General features: G+C 42.4%; 1 protein-coding gene across 1 annotated transcript; it reads left to right on the top strand.

The window, feature by feature from the left end:
• The first annotated feature begins 280 nt into the window (after positions 1-280).
• Positions 281-20,607, top strand: POLR1D (RNA polymerase I and III subunit D). Its single transcript, XM_074859908.1, has 3 exons — positions 281-437; positions 11,212-11,286; positions 19,234-20,607. The coding sequence occupies exons 1-3, from the start codon at positions 412-414 to the stop codon at positions 19,517-19,519; spliced, it is 387 nt and encodes a 128-aa protein (XP_074716009.1). The 5' UTR covers positions 281-411; the 3' UTR covers positions 19,520-20,607.
• Positions 20,608-21,346: the final 739 nt, after the last annotated feature.

The following is a 21,346-nucleotide window of genomic DNA, read 5'->3' as shown; positions in this document are numbered from 1 at the left end:
TCCGGCACGGGAGAGCGAGCGGTGACCGCCCCACGCCCCCTTCCCCCGGCGCGGAGCCCGCAGCGCGCCCGCCGCTGGGGCGGAGGTTTATGGTGGGTCCCGCCGGCATGCAGCGGGGCCCACCGGGCCGGCTGTTGCCCCCGCTTTCCCCTCGGGGGGGGGGGGGGGGGGGGACGGGACCGGGCGCGGCCGCTGGTGGCTGCAGGTGCCCGGCGGGGTGTGGCGGCGGCCTGGCTCGCACCGCCCCGGCTCCTCCCCGCGGGGTCCTCGCCGTCCTCTGCGCCTGCCCCCCCCGCCGCTCCGCCCCGCCCCGCGCCGGGCCGTGAGCGGGACATGGCGCCGGCTTTCGCCTGAGGAGCCGGGCCGCAGGGGGGGAGAGCGGGTGCCGCCACCCGCCCTCGCTGCGCCGCCATGGAGGAGGACCTGGAGCTGGAGAGGTGAGGGGCGGGTGGCGGCGGCGGGTGCGCGGCTGAGCAGCCCCGGAGCTTACGGCCTCGGCGGGGCCTCTCTGCCGCACAGGGCCCGGCGCCGCTTTCTGCCCCGCCAGGCGCGGGCAGCCTTGGTCTGAGGCTGCCTGGGACGGGCCCCCGGGGTCTGCGGAGCGGGGGTCGGGCTGTGGGGCCCTGCCCGGGCGGCCGGGGCCCAGCGCTGCGCGTCGGTGTGCGCCGGAGCGGGCTGCGGCCGTGGGACGGCCCCTCCCGGGGCTGGGCCTCGGCGCTGGGGCGGGAGGCGGCGGGTGTTCCGCGGTGGAGAGGAGAGCCCCGAGCCCGGCCCGGCTGAGCCCGGCGCCGGCTGAGCCCGGCCCGGCCCGTTCTCCGCCCCTCCGGCTGCCGTGAGTGCGCGTCCCGAGGGTTGCGCAGCCCGCAGCTGGTTTGTGCGCAGTCCCTGGGACAAAACTTTGGAGCCCTCGCTGAGAGTGTTGTAATAGAAGATAAATATTCCGACATAATAGGAAAACCCAGTACTTAAAAAAAAAAAATTGACTGTTCTTGTGATGCGTGTAGGTACCATTTAGAAACAGGGTTGAAAAGTGTTGGGGGACCCATCTATCATCGGTTATAATTTGGTGATTAGGTGTACTTGGTAAACATAAAAAACCCCAAAACTTCGGTTCTTACAAATTTCAGTTTTCAGTGTTGGAGATGTGCTAGTTGACTAATTGTTAAAATTGCACAGTTCCTTGTATGGAATAATACAAATGCTTGTCAGTTACTTTGTCACAAAATAAAATTGCTTTCTACTTCGTGTTTCGTTGGGATGAGAGGGTTCATCTCGCTGTGCATACAGAGTTGTAGTGTTCCCAAGCAAACATTGAGGATTAAAATGCAGGTTTCTATATCTGGATATTCAGTCATAGTAGGCCTCTTGCTTTAGGAATAGCCTTTAGGCATTTATATATAAACACTTCAGGTGTTTATATCACAAATTTTTGGGTCAATAATCCTATTTGTAGTTTCTGGATTTTTTTTTTTGCAATCTTCTTTGTGAGTAATTCACTTTTCTTATGGATGTTTAAAAAAACTGTTACAGTGAAGTGATGACCAGAAGCTTTCTGAACTGTTCTTGTGGTTCTCTCCCTTTATTTTTAAGAAACTGTGTCTGATAGCGCTTATAGAAAATACCTTGTTTATGTTTGTATCTGGCAAGTATTTTAAATGAAACAAAAGCAATAGCGGTGAGGTGGTAGAAAGGCTAGAGAGCATAATGCTTTCTAAGAGGCCTTTAATTCTTGCTAAGCTACTTCTGCTCTCAGATCATCAGTTTAATAATTAAAGCTTCTTTCTATGTATGAATGAATGTTATTTTTACTAGTGCTGTTCCAAACTTAAACCTTTTTCATTCATAGCAGGTTGAAACCATGTCACTGTTCTTCCGTACTGTCTTGTCTTCTGGCTGCCATTGCAGTGCTGGGGACTTGGGTCCTCCGGGCAGTTCAGGGCATAGTTGCTCACTCACCAGCTACCACTGACTGCTCCACAGTCTCCTTCTGATGTTCTCCTTCCCAGGAACCAGATTCAAAGTTGTATCCTGCCTCATAGCTTCAATCTGACTTGGGATTTGCTGTTCCTTTTCTGTGGCAGCATGGTGGGTGATGAGGATGAAGCTCAGTATAACTTACTGAGCAGTACACAGGAGGGTTTAGCTGTTCGGTGTCTTCAGTCCATGTTACTGTTCACCTCCGTATATGTTTAATCAGTTCTGAACAAGTTATAAGCACAATATAGTGTACTTGCCGATTATCACTTTCTGGGTGTCCTGGATCATTAGTTACTTTTTCATACCCTCAGCTTTCATAACAGCTCACTTTGCTAGTAGCACCGTGAATTCACTTCATGCTAGATGCATTTAGATGTCATAGTTGGGTATTTCGTACTCTAAATATGCTTCCCTGTACAGTCTTCAAGAGTCTAATACAGACCTTTCTTTGTCCTTTGGTTTATAGACATTACTCAGTTTCATACTTAATGACCTGTTGATCATACTCTTCTGTGAGTAGTACAGTCATGGTAGTTAAGGTTTATAACTTTTAGGCTCTTTATAATACCGCTTGAGCATAAAAATAATGGCATTTCTGTTCTGTAGCCACACTATTAACTATATTAGGTAGATTTTTAGTGTTTAAAAATGGGTTTATTTAGAATATTTTCAGTATTCTGTCTCTGAATTCAGGCTTGTCTTGCAACACACACGTCTTAAATAACAGCTTAAGGTTTTTATATGTATAGGTTTTATTTACCACGGGGGAAAAAGAAGTGTTAACTATTTTTGTGCATGTTTTTTCGGGTCTGAAGTGAATTTTGTGTCCCAGCATTCCAAACAGTGATCTGTTAAGATGAGTTAGTTGTCCTATTTTTTTTTATTATCTAAGGAGATGTTTCTTCATCTTGCTTGTTCTATTTCGTCCTTACTGCCCCATTTTCCTGCTATTATTTTTCAGTTTCACTGTGTCTGACTCTTGCTTGACCTTGCAGTTGATGTTTTCCTCACTTTAATAGGAAGTGATAGTCGCTACCAAAGCTGAATACTAACTCACAAGTTACCATGTGACTGTTGTGTACTCTGAATTTTAAAACTCTAAAAGCTGTAAATATCACAGGTGTGTAAAATAGTAATATTTGCTACATTCTACTGAATTATTTTCTCTGCTCCATCTCACCCAGTAACCTTTGTTGGAAGTATGAACTGATTTTTTTTTTTTCCTGTGAACTTGCTGGTACATCACTGAAGACCCAGAGTCTTGAGTTACAGGGTGATTCTAAGAAAATTGTAGGCTAAATTCTGTTAATATATAATTAATGGTATTGTGAAGTTATGCCCCAAAAATGAGTCAAAAAAAAAAATAGGGTTACAAATCAGCTACTAGGAACTGTTTAGTTTGTTTCCCATGCAAGCAGGTGTATGTGTTTTTCCTGGTTTATTTCAACTAAATATCCTTTGGGATATTACAGAGGTCACCATTTTCATCACTACCTAAAAAAAAAAAATCTTTCTTTCCCCTCTACTTCCTAAATTGTTGTCATGGTTCTGTGTGTTTGAGCACAGAAAATATGTCATTTCGCTGCAAATACAAAGGAAGTGGCTTTGTTATACTGTGTGTCCAAATCCTTCTGTCATCCGTTCTCTTTGAACAGCTGTAAGTATTTCACAACCTTGGATACCATACCTTATTCAAAGTGCCTACCAAGCTTGTTTGGAGCATCATTTACTTGGAATTACGTGTTTCCTAAGGAAACGCTGCTCTGAATCACAAGGAATGCTAGAACTCTGTAACAAGAGGTCTGGGGTTGAGTTGAGAGTCAGTATCTAGTATTTTTGCTGCACAGGCATCCCAAGTACACTTTCTAACAAGTAAGCTTTGTGCCGTGGAGAAATTAATTGATATTCTTCCTACTATTTTTAAGAGTTAAAATTGAAGTGTCAGGATTCAGTATGCCATTCTTTCGCATATTCATGGCAAAAAAAAAGTGGTCTGCAAGCTAAAAGTAATGTTTGAAATGTTGTGGTATGTTCACTACTCAAGCTGGTGACAATATTAGCACAGAAATGTTCTAAAAATAGCACTCATGGGACTGACATAGAATATTTAAATAAGTATAAAACCTGATTGACAAAGAGTGAGAGCATTCACATACCTGATGTGGAGTGTCTTTGCCTTTGAACAAACGTTAGGAAGTTTTGTACCTTTTTTTCATTCTTGCTCTTAATGTTGTGGCTTAGGTTTTATTCTTGACATTCCTTTTCATCAGTTTTCTTAGTAAGTGTGAGCAGATAGGACAAACCAGCTCACAGGAGTTAATTATAAATAACACTGGCCTTCATTACCATTCCTTTATTGTAGAAGGCAGTATCTTCAGCCCTTTGTTTGACTGAAGGTCTTGATATTAATTATTCATATATAATCAGAATACCAACGTCCACCTCTGTTTCCAATCCCATGCATAGTTAAAAATAAGTTGTATAGTCAGCATAAACCTATGCTGAGAAAACTGATTAAAAAAACCTGCTATTTTTTTTCCTGGGCTTGCAGCTTGCTGTCAGGACCTACAGTGCCTCAGGAGCGTGATTTTGGGGATTACAGTGGCTGAGCAGCCTGGCCTTTGAGCTTGAATAGTAGAGGTACAGACTGCATGCAGTTATTAATGATGTGAAGGTCTTTTATGAAGATGTGTTTGATAAAGATGCTCCTTTGCTGACTCTGGGAGATGTTGAGTATGAACGCTGCCCTCCTCCTCCAGGTCTGTGCACTTCTGTAGCCGACTGCATGCTGTGAAGCAACTCCAGTAGATATGTTTTCATTAGAGTTCTCATTGGGATCTTTAATGAGGTGATGGCATGGGTGGAGATGGCAGAGTTTGTTAGGTTATGAGCTGACAGCTCCCAGGCACACCCACAGAGGACTAAAGGGGGACCATGGTGGATGGGGGAACTCAAGTAGTGCCCAGCCCTGGCTTCTCCCAAGCCCATCCCAGGAGCCACCAGCCCAGCGGAGGTTCATCTCCTTGAGCCCAGAGGAGCAGGGGTGCACAGTGGCAGGTGGGAGCCCACAGAGACTCAGAGGAACGGCCATATTCTCTGGGCCCCTGCCCGGGGCGGTCCCAGGAGGCAGCCTCTGCCTCCAGGTGTGACACCGGTCAAGATGAGTCAATGCTAGAGTGCCTGTGGGATGTAAGGGTGTTGCTGCCTGGGGGTATCGGATGCAGGGGAAGAGACTTGAGGTTGTGTAAGGCTTATTATGGGATGAGTAGGGGAGGAACCAAAGGCGGGGAAAGAAATAGGTTCAGGTGATCTGGGGAGAAGCAAGAGTGGGAAAATAGAGGAATAAGGGGATAAAAAGATCTGGTTGTGTGTGAGTAGGCTGCTGGTTGGTACACTTGTCTGACTGAACCCTGTGCCTGATCAGTGCAGTCTGTCCTGTCGTCCTGTTAAATTCTTTTCTAACTCTTTCTTGGGTGAGTGACTCTGAGGGGAGATGGTGTACATCTCAGGGCTAGCAACTAGAGTCAAACCGTGTGTTGGAGGGACCGCGTGTCCATGGTGCCAGCAACTGGAACAAGTGCAGGTCTGGATGCCAGCAGTTGGGCTGGGATCTTGGATTGGAGGGCTGGGTGCTAGCAACTGGGAACGCTTCATGGAGTCAGTAAAACCGAGTGTCAGCCACTGGAGCGGGGTTGGGGACCTATTTATCTGTGCTGCAGTACTGGAGAAATTGTGTGGCTGCTAGTGAAGGTCAAGCTGGATCTGGTGGTGAGCGGGTAAATAAGGTGGGAGCTGGGAGGTGAGCATGTATCTCTTGAGAGCAAGACCTTGGGAGGAGCTAGCTGTTGGAGACACTGGGGAGTCCTGGCCAGCAGAGACTGTAGGGTCAGAGGGTCTCCACGGGCAAGACATATATGTGTGCCTGTATGTCTCTACAGGTAAGACTGCAGTGGGGTTGGGTACTGGGGGACTAAGGAGTCCCAGCCAGCTCTGTGTGACCGACAGTACCAGCAGTGCAGTTGGGCTGAAGCCTTGGGGGCTCCTACACCCGGCCAGAGAAAAGAGCAGGATGAAGCTGTTTGTTGGTGTGAGCGAGAAGAGCAGGATGAAGCTGTTTGTTGGTGTGAGCGAGAAGAGCAGGATGAAGCTGTTGGTGTGAGCGCTCTGTGTGTCTGTCTGTGATCGATGCGGCTAGTGGTGTATACTTTTGTGGTGTGTGTGTCTGCCTGCTGGGAGTAGTTTTTCAACCTTGCTACTGATTAGACCTGGGCATGGAGCTGTGGCTGCTTAGCCTCTCAGCTGTCGAATCCAGCATGATACATCCTCTCCTAAGAGGGTGGTGTATAATTACAAACACTGGGTGGTCTCTGTAATGACGTGGTGTTTTCATTGCCTGTAACTGTATCAGGCATACCTCTTTATTACCAATTATTCATTTTTTGGTCTGTTTGATCTTTTGGAAAAAATTACGAAGCTCTTTCCCTGAGTGAGGAATAGAAAATATTTCTGGTTTTGCCTGAATTCAGAGTCTTTAACGTTCTCCCACTTTTGGCACATGTGTTTGTGATGCAAGTTGTTAGGATTTATGCAACGGGAGCTTTGCCTGTAACCTTGGAATATTAGAAGAAAAAGACTAATCCCTCAGAAGTGTAAATAGGTCTTGGACCATAGTCTTGAAGATAAAAACATCACTACTTATACCTTCACATTACTGTAATTCTGCAGCTAAGCTTGATTGCTCAAAAAGGATTACCACAGCAAGTTTTAAGTGGTGCTTGCTATAAAATAAGCCAGAATGATGATGGTGTTCTTAAATGTACCCCTGTTCCTAATTTTCCCTCCTGTCAGTCCCCTGGTGTTTGGGTGGTTCTCATGTGAAAGTTGCATGCTGCATTCCCTTTGCTCATGCCGCTGCTCTTGGAGTTGAAGCTGTCAGCCACAGAACTGTTTGGATTGTAACTAAGATGTAAAAATGAAGAGAGTGAGGAATGCAGAATCCCGAGAGGCTCTAAAAGCAAATGTAAAAACCTTGTCTGCATAGCTTTTAAGCTTTTGGCTTACTTGTGTAGAGGATATAAGTTCAGTGAGTGGAAACACATTATTTCAAAGAGGATCTGAGCATTTTTTTCATTTGTTTGTGTGTCGTGGTTTGAGCTCAGAGGGCACTCAGAGCTCACTCCCCCCTTCCCCCTCAGGACTGGGAAGGAGAAAATAAAGTTAAAGGCTCAAGAATCGTGATGAATACAGGGAGGGATGATCCACCTGTTACGGTCACAAGCAAAAGACAGACTAATTAGGGAAAAGAACATAAATTTAATTCAGACGCTAACAGCAGCATCTAACAGACAGAGTAGGACAGTGAGAAGCATTATCACATCTTAAAAACACCTTCCCCCCACCCCTCCCTTCTTCCTGGGCTCAGCTCTGCTCCTGATATCTCTACCTCCTCCCCACTAGCAGTGCAGGGTGCAGGGGATGAGGGGTGTGATCAGTCCTGTCATTTCTTTCTTCTCGTGGAGGGGAGGGGAGGAGTCCTCACATTCTTCTCGTGCTCCCGTGTGGTTCCCCTCTCACAGGAGACAGTCCTTCATGAACTTTCTCCAACATGAGTCCTTCCCACGGGCTGCAGTGTTTCCCTAACTGCTCTGGCGTGGGTTGCTCCCGTCTGTTGTAATCCTCCCAATGATGAACTACAACAGCAGGGGCTTTTTCCCACAGAGTCCCGGCCTTCTTCAGGCACAGCCACCTGCTCCACTGTGGAGTCCTCCACAGGTCGGAATCTGCTCCACCATGGACCTCCGGGGACGGGGAGGGGGGCAGCCCTGCCATCTCACCACAGCATCCTTTCTTCTACTGACCTTGGTGTTCACAAAGGTGTCCTCACAACTCCTCCTCACAACTCCAACTCCTTCTCCCACATTCCCCTTCTTAAATACATTATCGCAGAGGCGCAGCCACTGTCACTAACTGGCTTGGCCGTGGTGCAAAGTCGGGTACGACTTGGAGTAGAGGGAGCTTCAAGAAGCTTCTCACAGGTGTCCACCACTGTAGCCCCCTCCCCTGCTACCCAAAACCCCACCACACAAACCCAGCACGTTGTGCAAGTCAAAAGAGCCTTGTAAAGGTGCAGCGAATAAGAGTTATGTTGAAAGACCAATACTAGGAAACAGTGTTTGGTAAGAAAGGAAGTTGTCGACTTATAAGGCTACTAAGATGGATGCCAGATCAGTCGGATCTTTGATGTAACCAGAGGGAAAAAAAAGTCTCAAATACTTAATGGCTTATAATTCCTACCTAAGTTAATAGAATTGATGTCACCATATTAATTTATTGTGATGTTTCCCCTAAAACTGAATCGTAGCTGTTTAATATGTGTATGTGTGTGTGTTTTATTAGTGCTTTGTAGCGCAGATACTTTGGTTTATTATCTTAATTATAAAATAATGACAGATTTTATAATAATAATGACAGGCTTTTAATCTACCTCTTGGTCAGGTTTCTCAAAACAAAATCACCAAGTTTGGTAACTGTGATAAGTAAAAGTCAGACACTTTTTCCCCTCTTCCCCTTTTTCTGACATTGCTGTTTGAAGGCTCAGGATGAGCTTTTATAAAAGCCACATGTCCTGTTGTCATCACTATAGACTAGCTCAGGCTGCTCAGACAGCAGATTTTGGGTCTGGAGAAAAAATAAATTTTGCATAATTTCATGGAGACTGTGTATGCAACATCTCCCACTTTCCAATGGTAGAACCTGTGTTTCTTACCCTTTTTTTTTGTTCTCGGCGAGGAGCCATCCCACATACCCCACTGCTCCTAGCTGGGAAGACAGCAGTAGCTGGCAAGGTTGCTGATGCTGTACTTTGCATCTAGGTGTAGGTAACTTGAACAGCTGGGCAGATACTCAGTTTCTATGAATGCCACTGATACGACTGGATGTGCAATGTCCTCCCAGTCCAATGTATGCTTAAAAAAGGATTTGAAGTACCCCAAGCCCAGCTGCTGCTGAGGTCATACTAATAACCTTATATGAGAGAGAGACTTCTGTGAGGAACCTTAAACCAATGTGCCATTAGTAAGACTAGTGCACAGAGAAGCAATAGTACAATTTTTGGTATATTTCTCTATTGTTGGTTTCTGTGGAAGTCTTGGATGCTTTCCTTTGCAAAGCCCTTCAGATGCAAACTCTCAGAGGAGAAAGTTACCACCTGTGAATATTTGCATGTCTGTCTGGCACAGCTTTTGCTGGATGGAATGGTTTCCCCATGGAACAAAGGAATATATATGTAAGTTGATCGAGGATTATTTATATGTGGTTTGAGAACTTGTGACTGATTCTGGAGGCTTGTTTAGGAATTTTTAGCTAAAGTGTTGCTTGCTGGGAATTACTATAAAATGAGGAAGTAGTTCTGTGATAGCTTGTTATAAGTAAAATATGAAAACTGTGTTCAAGCAGAACTGCAGAGTAACTGCAGAAAGAGTAACTACACCTTGGTTTGCATTACACTTGTACTCATTTAGCACCAATTTGTTTTCTGTTGCCAGGGAAAACCAAAGTGTGCCTAAAAGCAATACAGACAGAAGAAAAAGTGTGTCTGTGTTTATAAAATGTCACCAGCCTATCCTAACAGATGAATGAATCCATGATCACAAAAGTGAAGGGAGCTGGTAAAGTCTGTGTTAAGACCATAACAAACTGAAGAAGGTTAGATCTAGACTGACAGATGTAGGCTGCTGTGTAACTGCATAACGGTTTCTCATTAGCTGCTGAAGGAAATTCTGTACTGCTTATTTTCATTCCCTGTTGTGCACATGCAGTGTATGCATTTAAAGTAAGACCTCTTGTGTTTTCTATGTAGACTTTAATAACCTACATGGTAATAAACCACTCTGTTAGATGTTTAGAGCACAGCATTAACTTGTTAGATCTTCACATGGACCTGCCATATAAATTGCTTGCTTTTCTTCTCAGACCTGTTTCTGCTATTGGATGATGACTCTTTGCTTCTCTAGTCTCAGTTTTAGCTTGACAACAAAATTGATACTCAGCCTTTTTTTTAATCTGTAGCAAAACAGCAAAATCTTGCTATGCTGTTAATACCATGACGATGTGGTGGGACGTGGCTTCCTTGAAGTATGAGTTGAAGTCTTGTTGGCAGTTACCTTTTTTGCAGTCTACACACACGCTTGTACTATCAAGGTGATGATTGTGTTGCTTATGTAGTCCCAACACTAGCAGCCATTCTGGCACATCATAGCTGGGAGACCTAAACAATAAATACCCTCTTTATTACCTCCTACCTTTAGTTCCTCAAGCCTTCAGTCCTACCCACGTCAGTGCTGTTAATGCTTAGCTTCATATACTGGGTGTTAGGGACAGGTGCATAGCTTTACTTTTCTGTCTTGCAGTTATCTTTGGTTGACATATATAGTTGCTTACAGTTAACTAACCAAATTGTTAGTTTATGCATTCCATTTATATAATAAATGGCTTACACTAGCTATTCATTGGTTTTACCATTAACTTCAACCAAGTTTTATTTGAGATTGAAATTAATTCATGAAGAGAACCGAAAGACTTGACATTGCAGAAATTATCTATAATTTGCATAATTTACACTCTGACTTTTTATGTGAGCATAGTTATTTAACTACTTTAGTGTTAGTCTGGTCAGTTTGTTCTAGAAGATGCTGGTAATGTGAAGGCTGGTCGTTTTGGATGATGGTGGATCATAGTCACAAAGATGAGCTCTTCCACTGTTACATAAAGCTAGTGCAGTTTGACAGCTAGTAGTTGTAGTGATTTTACTGTCATCTGACTGCTTGCTATTGTACTGGTGGTGTTTGTGCTCAAAATAGGTCTGCTGTGGTTGAAAGACTTTAGGAAGAACCCAAGTGAAGTGACAGCAGGGAAGAGGCTACCCAAGGTGAAGTGATAGGGACCGTGCTTTTCAGTGTATTACACCAGTTTTGCACACTTTATTTCTGCTCTTCAGTTAGTATTGCAATTGTTGTATTTGCAACAGCTTTAATTGTTTTTAATATGTCAAAATGTTTCTTGTAATCTCGGTGCACAGGAATCTGAATTATCTTAATAAGAAACTCAAGGTGATTATGGTAGCCTTTTATTGCTTAATTCATTGCAGTGAAGAAGCTCTCCATTTATGTAAGTGCATAAAGTGGCAAGTTCTTGTGTTCCGCAAATCATAACTTTTTTCCTTTTCCTCATATTTAGGAAGGCTGTGGAAGAGTTACTTAAAGAGGCAAAACGTGGGAGAACCAGAGCTGAAACAATGGGAGCTATGGGTTGGTAAGTTGTGCCAAGAGGAAATGAATGTTATGACCAATGCCAAAATAAATTTTACATTTAGTGTGTGACAGAAGCCTCTGCCTTTTAATTTGTCTTCATCCAGGTATTAATTTGTCTGGGCAAAAATTTGACTCCGGATAAGAAAGAAGTTCAAGTAAATTCCACCTGCATGAAATTGCTTGACTGAATGTGTTGAAGTTAAAGCAATTGGAAGACTGAGAGTAGCTTCTGTAATAATATTTCCTTATGATAGATAGAATTGCAAAGTTTGGATTGAAACCTCATCAGTCTTTAAAATACTGGGTAGCTTCAGTGCACACATTTTGACATACTGGCCACATGTTACTGGGTTAGATTCTGTTTAACTTGAAAGAATTCATAGCCTGACAAAAAACCCTAAACCCTTAAACAATAAAAATAATAAATGATCCCCTAGTAGAGAATCCATGTGTAAATTGCAGCCAAAAATGAAGTCAAAGTATAATCCAATTTTGGAAGGAGGCATTTTTTAATACTAAAAAAAACCCCAAAACCCCAGGGGCTAATTTGTATTGCAAGTGGGAAAAGAATCAAAGTATTTAAATCTTAAGTGAAATACAGTATTAATTCTTCAGTGCAATATTTCAGTTTTTACAGCTAGATTATCATGGAATGTAATGCATGTAATTGTAATTAAAGGAGTAATAACATGCTGAGGAGAGTCATTCATCTTAAAATAATGTATATGACTTTGATAAGAAGCTATTGGATCAAGGGATGTTCGCACAAGTAGTGCATCAGTTGACTGCATTAAACTCATTTGTAGATAAGGTTTGGCTTCCTCTACCAACAGTAGTAAAAGATAAGCCTGTGCTGTTAATGAAGTTCTCGGCTGATTTCTTGGCTATGTTTCTTTCAGTAGCTCTGAAGAGATTAAAATAGTGTCTTGCTGAAAAAAGTTAATCCTTGATGTTTTCTAAACAAGTTTGGGGGTTTTTGTATATTTTACCCAGTATTTCTTCAGGGATGCAGTTTATACCCTTTATGTTAAAATAGTTAAATTGGTTTAATCCCCTAGAGTGGTTATAGCTGTACTAATACAGCATGGTTTTGCCCTGTCAGCCTTGCCAAATGGCCAGGTAAACCAGTGCAGATAATTAGCACTGTGAAGTGGTGCATGCATCTATTTACTGTGAATTTGCAAGTTAATTGCAGGTATGGAGACTGAAGAGTTCTGTTGGGAGATAACCATGTGCCCCTGTGCAACTTTGTTGCCGCTTGTGCAGTCTGGAGTATCTGCCAAGAGTGTGTATGGGCTTCTACTCCTGGCTCTGGCTACTCCTTATTCCTTGTCTGCAAAAGAGTAGTGGTCCTGCTCAGCTGGCTATGATGATCAGCTCAGGGTAATGCAGTTTGCTAAAGCCTGATGCCCAAGACCTGCCAGAGGAGGGGATAGCCAAGGGTGAACTGTTCTTCAGAACAGCTGCAGATTCCAGTAGAGTGAAATAGTGTCTGGCTAGGCCAGGGTTGTGTTAAAGGTGTAGGAGAGGATTGTCAAAAAGACTTCAGGCAGAGGAAGACTGTTGACATAGGGATTGGCGTGGTGACATCCTGAACTGAGACTGTTGAAGTAAGGATCCTTTCAACTGCGGAGGAACATGAGAATAGCTATACTGGGTCAAACAAAGGATCCATCTCTGCCGTGCCCTGTCTCCATCAGTGGCCGATACCCAGTGCCTAGGAAATGGAGGAAGAAAAGTAGCAGTACTTCCTCAAGGTACTGTCCCAGCTTCAGGCAGTCTGCAGCTCAGGATATCGTGCACTCAGAGATTATTTTTTTGTATATGATGCTTCTCCAGAGATTTTCCCCTCTCTGAATTTATCCTTAGAGAGACTGGTAGTAATCCCATTTATCACAAATCTGATGCTTAGAGTTTGGCATAGGCTAGCATACAGCTGGTGTTTGTGGCTGTAAGGAAGGTATAAAGGCCCCCATAGGCAGAATCCCAATAAGTCTTCAGTGTCTAGTTCTGCAAGCTCAAGAGACAGAACAGCAGCTGGAAGCTGCCACTGCTCTCTTCCCTTTAATGTTTTTCATGCCCCATTGTGCTGTTCTGGTCCTTCTGAACTGGCCCAACAACTAGGTATTGCATATCTGTGTAGGAGGTGAGATAACCAGTAAGCTATTTGGAAGGAAAGTTAACTATGCTTAGTTGACTTATCACACTCCAGCAAAATGCCATCAGATGTAACTTATGTTACAGTAAATCCTGAAAGGCTTTTAGAGATTAGATCCAAGACTGACATGTAACCTTGCAACTGTAAACTACTGAGAGGAAGGCAAGTCCAACTTGTATAAAAGCACAGTCTTAACAGGTAAAACGCAAAACCTTCCTTCCTTGCCAAACTCAAAATGCTTACAGGTGTGTTTCATGAGGACTTCTGGGATTTCCTCAGCCCTTTGTCAGAGGAGTCCTGGAGAAGAGATGCACAAACCCTGGAGACATCCTAGTGTAAGGCCATCAATCCTGCATTGGCACTGGATAGTTGAAGCAACTCGGCCTATGAAGAAAAGATTTGTTCTGCCATCTGTCTTTGGGTAAGGAGAAGCAGAGGCTGCTACTTGCTCATATTTCGCTGATTCCAGTTTATGTTGCTCTCCAGCAGCTGTTAAATACTGGGAAATACATTTCTGGAGTCAGTGGCATTTGACAGGAATTGGTTAAAGGGAGGCATGTGGGGAGGTGGCATTCCTGGGGAACTATATTGTACATACCGTTACAGAGGAGTGGTGTCTCCTGGTGTGTGTTGATGGCAGCCAAACCTTAGCCAGCAAGGCTCTGAACGCTGTTTTGGGACTGCTTTCAGGTTCAAGCCACTGCTCCAGTACTGTCCAGAGTGATTAATTCTCCATAGCTCAAGTGCACTTTTTGAAGAAGTTCCCCAAGCACCCCTACTTTAACTTTTTGCTGTCTCCTCATGTGAGATGGATAGTCGGCTGCTCTTTGAACCTAAATTTCAAGCATCCAAGATAGCATAGCTGACAGGTACAGAAAAAAATGTACCAAGCAGTCATCCTTTAGCCCACAGTCTCTGGTACAAAGACTCAGCCTTGAAATATGGCACAGTGTTGCTAGTATTTCCTCCAGTTTGGGAATGTTTTGTCAGTGTCACATTGTCTTGCAAGTTTGCTGTGGCTGACATGAGTAGGTGCTGCAACCTATAAGGGTTAGATGGTAGTAGAAGAAAGGCTTGTCCCAAACAGGGAGGTTGGCGGTGATAGCAGGCAAGAGCTTCTGTGGAAAGGGACTGAAGGGACTGAGACTGGACATGCAGCAACTGTCAGTATTGCCAATGGGCTGCATGAGCTCTTGGTTGGTTAAGACTCCTAGCTCACTGGCCTCCGTGCTCGCAGGACTCAGATTGGTAGTATCTAGGTCCATGGCAAATTAATCCAAGAAATACTGGTTATTCATATTTGTAGATCTCATTATTGGCTCTTGAATATTGACTTGTTCCTTGAATGTCCTCAAGATTATTGCTCTTGGCACTGCAGTATTTCTAGTTCCTGCAATGCTCCTTTTGTATGTACTGTATGGCCATAGTGATTCTTGTTGGGGGTCTCCTACATCCCTATACCACATGATGTAGGTCCTGATGATGATGCATCTAGTTCAAGCAGTAGAGCTAATCACAAGTAAGAAAATGTGTGAGACAAGGGGAAGGGAGGATCCTCTTCTGAAGGTATCTTAATCACGAAAATGTTGAGCAAAAAAGAGCAGAATCTGTGGATGAATCTCAGCAATGCTGCTGTGATGCTGGAACTTCTGAAATGAGAAAAGACATCAGAGCAGTTGTCTAGAAGCTAACATTTCAAGGGCCAGTTGGATCCAGGATGGGGAGTTGTGGACAAATAGTGTAAGAACACTTGAAATGGTTAGATAAATTTATCCTTGATTCACCAGAGAGAACTGGACACAGGTGGAATAGGGATTTTCCATCATGTGTCTAGGTGAAAGCAAGCTAAAAGCTCAGCTTTCCTTAAGTGTTTTTGTTGGTCCGATGTACATAATTCATAAGCTTCCTTATAGCAGTGGAGTTGGGTCCCACTCTAAGCGGTTCTTCTGCTTTAGTTGAGAAAGGCAGTTAAAATGTCACAAAAGCTACTGTGTGGAAAAGTTCTAGAGGCTTTTTTTTTTTTTTCTCTAATGTATGGGTCTGGTCTTCAGAGATGCTGGTAGCAAGTGAGATAAGGGTGAACTGAATGTAATCTTCTTGGCTCACTTGAAAAGCTTACCTAAAATAAGATATGGAAAACAGGGTATTTTGGGATGGTTATTCAGCTATACATTATAACAGCAGATGAAATTGCAAAAAGAAGATACATTTTGGAAGCATTAAATTATTTTTAACCCTATTTCTTGTAAAGCAATCCTAAAATTGCTTTCATTCCTATAGATAGCTTTCTGCTCAATATCAAATCTGTTAGAAGTACTCCAGAATACAAAATAAGATGAGGTGGTGTTTGAGGGCACCAGAACTGTGAAATGCTGTATTGCATCTTGTCTCTGAATGGGTGTTTCATGACTGTGCAGAAACACTGTAATGTGATTCCCCTACGTCTTTCATTTGAACATGGAGAGGAGGAGAAACAGGGTACAGACAGAGATTGCAAAGTAAATATGTTAAGATCTTGTGATCAGAGCACAGGTTTCCATCCAAAGTCCTGCCAGCTGTATTTAGCTGCCAAGACCATACATAAAAGCTTGCGGTGTCCTCCCTGGCTTCCTCTTTTGTGAGATCCCCTGTGAAAGGATAACAGCCTAGATTAGTTGATTTGCTTTTTTTTTTTTTTTTTTTTTTTGCCTTCAGTCACTCTTCTGTTAAGTACTGTATTTTCCATGGCACTTTGGAAGTGGTAGAAATGTACTTGTAAGTTCATCCATACTGAACTTTGTTTCCTGGAAAGATGTGATTTACTCTGTATGCTGAGGCTGACTGTGCCAAGCCTGTTTGATATATCCAGTTACTCAGCAGAGAAAAGACTATGGTGCATGGCACTATACTCTTGGGTCTTAAATGCTGTCAGCATGTTTTACTGATAAGAAGTTGTATGGTGCACTTTTGTGCTGAACCACACTGCTATAATTGATGAGAGGTGTTGGCTGGAAATTCTGTGTTATTGCACAGAAGTTGGCTTAAAATGTCAAAAGTGAAGATTTGACCTGTGTTCACAACAACTGATTTAATCTTATTTTCTTGCTCAAAATGGAATGTTGACTCTTTTTCATGGCACAGTGGAGAGGTTTTGGGGTGTGCAGGACTTATCTGTGGAGGGAGACAAGGTTCTCTGGGTAAGAATAGCTTGGGTTTAGCTTTATTGGAGCATGCAGTGGAGTGAATACATTGCTGCAGAACTGGAGTCCGTTTTGTAGAGAAGACTGCTCTAGAATTGCAGGTTGTGTGCTTGCTTTGGTCACGCCTGCAGCCCTGCTTCAGGCACACTTCAGTTTGGAACTTTGATGTTCTTTTAACATGTCTTTGGTTTTTGTTTGTTTAGAAGCTTTTATTAAAAAAAAAAAACCCACAAAATCTGTTCTGTGGCACTGTTTACTAGTCAGCAGTATTGCGTTCCACCTTGCATAGGCTGAGCTTGCCTCCCAGCCCTTCAGAACTTACGTTGAAGGTAAAGCTGTCATTGGATTGAGCGTTGCAGGATCAGACCTAGAGCAAGCTAAAGGCTTGTCTTCAGGGAGGTCAGTTTTCTCACCATTAGAAATGATCTCAAAGATATCAGTGGATTAATACAGTTCACTTTTAATCTTCACAGTTCCATCTATACCATGGATATATGTAAACATTATGGGCTTGTGTATGTGTAATGTAGCACGTGCCATACATCTCATTTCCTTTAAGACTTAAAAGCAGAATTTGCTTTGAAGTCTGAGGTCAATAAAGCTAAGGACTAATGTTTCTCTTCAGTGCCATAACTTACTGCTGCTCTGTGAAAGCCCAGTGGCTCACTTTTATCACTCTCTGATAGTGAACTAATGGCATTTCTTAGCTGACTCTGAAGCCCTGAACATCTCATCAGTTTTCATTCTTAGTAGAGCTCAGGCAGCACTCACAGTGCCAAAAACAAATAAATACTTCAGCAAGGTGAATTTATTTAGGGCAGATTGTCTCATTCTGGTGCTATATATGTATTAGTGCTTAATCAATGCGTTAGCTCTGAAGAAAAAGCAAAAGGGAGGAAAAAATTGTGAAATAGTTTTTGCCTGGATGCAGCCTAGAGAAAGCTGCCCTCCTTGGTGGGAAATGTTGAGGTACGACAGTTTTATGCTGGCATAAGACATACCAAGGACTTAAATGTTGGCTGTTTTGTGTTATGCCTTGAGTATAACCGGTGCCATGGCATGTTCAGCACCATGTTCGTAGCTGATGTAGCTTGAAGTAGAAACCCTGTTCTACTGACATATGTTAGCCTTGTATTTTTACTCAGTAATACAGTTAATGGATAAATACTGTCTCCCTAGTTTACAAAACAACTATACTAGATACAAATCCAGACTTTTTAAATTATTTTTTTTTTTAAACAGGATTTGAACAAAACAGTGTAGATTTATATGCAGAAAGCTTAGAAAGCTCTAAAACTAGCTATGGTATAGAAATGTGTCAAGAAATACCTAGCAGAAAATAAAACAGTGTGACTGTTTAGTGTATACTTCTAACATTACTCTCATGAGTTTTTTGAGGATTTAGGACAAGAACAAGTATCAGTAATGCTTAGTAAGCAGAGCTGAAGCAAAACACCATGGTAAATGCCATGTCGAGTTAAAAGTCATGAAGTATGCTAAATAATCAGACATGATCTTCATTACAATTTTCTTGTTGTTCTCATACCTCTGATTATTCAGAGATGTCAAAGGTTTTTAAATGGTCAGGGTAGAGTTTCCACACTTAAACAAAATATTCAGGTAGAATATGATCTTAATTATTGATCTTAGGATCTGATCCTGCAATGATCTTAGTGTTGTGGTGTTAGGATTCGTTGACTCCATAGTTGATTCAGTAAGTGGCACTGTGATCTCCAACAGCTCTGCTTTTTTAGAGTAATCCCGTAACTTCTCCATTAGCATGCAGACTCAAAAATGTTGTGAAGACAAACACCATGGTGGCTCCCACTATAAACGAAGTCTTCAGAGTGATTTCTGTTTACTGCAGGAATATATTCAAACTTGGTTCTTCTCATTCCATTATTTAAGAGATGATAAATCAGGAATAAGTGGAGTACAGCTGATGCCAGCAAGATCAAGGAAATGTACAGTACTTGTTTACTAAAACTAGCTGATAAATTATGTGCAAAAGTGTTAAGTTGAAAGAGGAGAAAGAAACAACGGAAAAGAATTGGATAAGTATACTTTGTGTTTAAGAAAAAGAAATAAAACATTTTGTTTAGTCGTTGCCAGATATAAGTTAAAATTGATATCCCTCATGTACATGTTTATTGCTACAGCTGTTTGCATTCTTCATGCAAGTGTATCTTTTACTTTCTGAATATCTCAGTTCGTTAGATAATGCTGACTTTAGAAGATTATGATCTCATAAACCATTCTGATTTGACTTAGAATATGTTACTAAATATTTAATTCCTGAATACCTAAGTTAAGCACCATCAACCTTAAAATATATTCTCATCCTCTGCTTCCCCCTGCACGCATTACCTTGTGAAAATCATGTGGATTTTTACTGTGCTGAAGTAGAATAATTTTCATCCTATAAAGAGTAAGATAAAAGGAGAACAGAGACAACCTTGAGCATATCTTTCTGTACTGAGAGTTTACACTAGGTGGCATGCAAGGAGAGCCAAAAGCACAAACCTGTCTTAAAATTATTGATGTTAAGATCTCAGACTTGTTTCAGGATGATTTTATCTTGTCTTTTGATCACTTTTAAATGTCTTTACAGGTTGAAATGTCCTCTTGCTGGTACAAATAAAAGATTTCTTATTAATACCATCAAAAACACGTTACCATCTCAAAAAGAACAAGACCAAGAACGTGAGCAAAGAGAAGACGGTAAGGAGCCTGAGCCAAACAAAAGCAGGAAAGAAGAAAAACCAAAGAAATGCAGAATTCACCCATATACACCCAGCTTTCAGTCCAGAAGGAGAGTCAGCTACTCTCCTCCAAGGCACCGAAACAGGAACCAGCACACAAAGGATAAGCATGAAGAGCCATCAAGCAAACGATGAGAAGAGAGTGATGAATATGTGTTTTGTTACAAGCCAGGAGTGTCATTAAATGTCAGGCTGCAGGGATGTCTCAGTTTTTCAGGAAAAGATGCTGTTCAGAATTGAATTTTGAACCGAGTTGCTTGTGTGAGAAGTAGCCTTGAGATAGCTTTAGAAAACTTTTCTTTGGGACCTGTAAGAGAAAAGCAAAGTGCAGCATAAATCTTTCAGTCATTTTAGAACAGACATTCCTTTCCCTTTGCTCCATTCCTCTCTCCCCTTCTGACTAAGCTTAGGGTCTTGGTGATGGAGCGTGTCACTGTCTGATAGAACTCATTTAGTCATGTCACTCTTCTGGAAATAAATTTAAATTAAGCAGAAATTTATTTATTGTGTAAAGTTGGCAGAACTTCTTTGCTGCTAACCAATAAAGAAGTTTTGTGTGTTTGAGTTAGTTTAGTTTTACAGAATCTAGAAGAAGAGAAAGCTGGTCAGTCCCTGGCCAAGCACACGCAATTTATATAGAATATAAGAGTTTGCTTTCTTTAGTATAAAAAGAACAAATTTAAAATGGGCACCACTGGGTTTGCTTTCCAGAAGGAACTACCAGGAAATACTGATTTTGCTTGTTAGATTGTATATTCACAAACCTGTCATAGATAATGATATAACATTACCCCTAAAAAGCCATAACTGCAATAATTGTCTCTGTTTAGACTTCCCTCTGTAAGGAAGTAGTTTGAACAGTCTGTTGTCATGGTGCTTTCAAAACAAACCTTGAAGACAAAATTATCATGTTCTCTGTCCACTGCTAGGAAGTTTCCAAGTAAATGTGTAACATTAGAAATGCAAAGGTGATCCTTAAAAACAGTCAAATGCTCACTTTGCAAGCCTGTGTGACAATTCCGTAGTGGTACAGTTCTTAAACTTGTGACTTGGAGCACATATAATACACATCGGCATATTCTACGTATCACTTCTGTTTGTGTTACAATAACAAACTTCTGTGTGAAGTATTTTGTATTTCAGTATTCTCAAAAATAATTGTTTTGAACATAGGTTTCTGTTTTTAAGTGTGTTGACAATAAAATCAAATATGTTCATTAAAAGTGCTTTGTGGAATTAATGCTTTTCATGGGTTTCTTAACTGACATCGGCCTCTCCTGTAACGGGAAGGAGGATGGGCACGGCAGGGTCCGTCAGTGCTGTGTCAGGGCAAGAGTGCCATCTATAGGCTTAGCTATACCTCGTCTTGCTATGCTTACGTGCCTCTCTTGGAAAGATCATCGTGTTAGCTGGGAGATGGGGAGACCAAAGTGGGGATCTACTGTGGCCGAATTTTGATGCATGAGCTGGGAATTACTCTTCTGAGTAATGGGAAGGTAGTGAAGCAGGTGTTGAGCGGCAGCTGCCAGGGTCAGCGTATCCAACAAAGTGGGATACTTTTACATTTCTGCTGAGGAGTTGTGAATAGTTTCTCTTTTTCCTTGCAGGAACCGTAGCACTAGAATAGAAGTCGCAGCCTTTCAGAAAATTTCTGATTATTCAAGTGGGATCAATTAAAAAGTAGTATCTTTGGAGAACGTAGGACCATCTTTGGTTTAAATAAGCACATGTTGTTTGCAGTTCTTATTTTGCTGGACACTTGTTATGTTCTCCTTTATAATCCTTTTTGGAAGGACAGCACGTATAATATTGGCCGGGCTCTGCTGCAGTCACAGGGATGGATGGATGGATGGATGGATGGATGGATGGATGGATGGATGGGGCTTTGCAGCAGAGAATTCATCTCACCGTTGGTCAGGGTTGGGACTGGAGATGTTCCACAGAACAAAGCTCTGAATTGCT

This window comes from Strix uralensis, chromosome 2 (assembly GCF_047716275.1).
Source record: "Strix uralensis isolate ZFMK-TIS-50842 chromosome 2, bStrUra1, whole genome shotgun sequence".
NCBI classification, from domain to species: domain Eukaryota; kingdom Metazoa; phylum Chordata; class Aves; order Strigiformes; family Strigidae; genus Strix; species Strix uralensis.
The sequence above is the reverse complement of the archived record's forward strand: the minus strand, read 5'-3'. Positions and strand labels throughout refer to the sequence as shown.

What these genes read in the sequence shown, in the direction of transcription:
- POLR1D (XM_074859908.1), top strand. Translation starts at nt 412, where the DNA reads ATGGAGGAGGACCTGGAGCTGGAGAG. An exon ending in GAGGACCTGGAGCTGGAGAG is followed by an intron (nt 438 to 11,211) that starts GTGAGGGGCGGG and finishes CCTCATATTTAG; the next exon opens with GAAGGCTGTGGAAGAGTTAC. An exon ending in ACAATGGGAGCTATGGGTTG is followed by an intron (nt 11,287 to 19,233) that starts GTAAGTTGTGCC and finishes ATGTCTTTACAG; the next exon opens with GTTGAAATGTCCTCTTGCTG.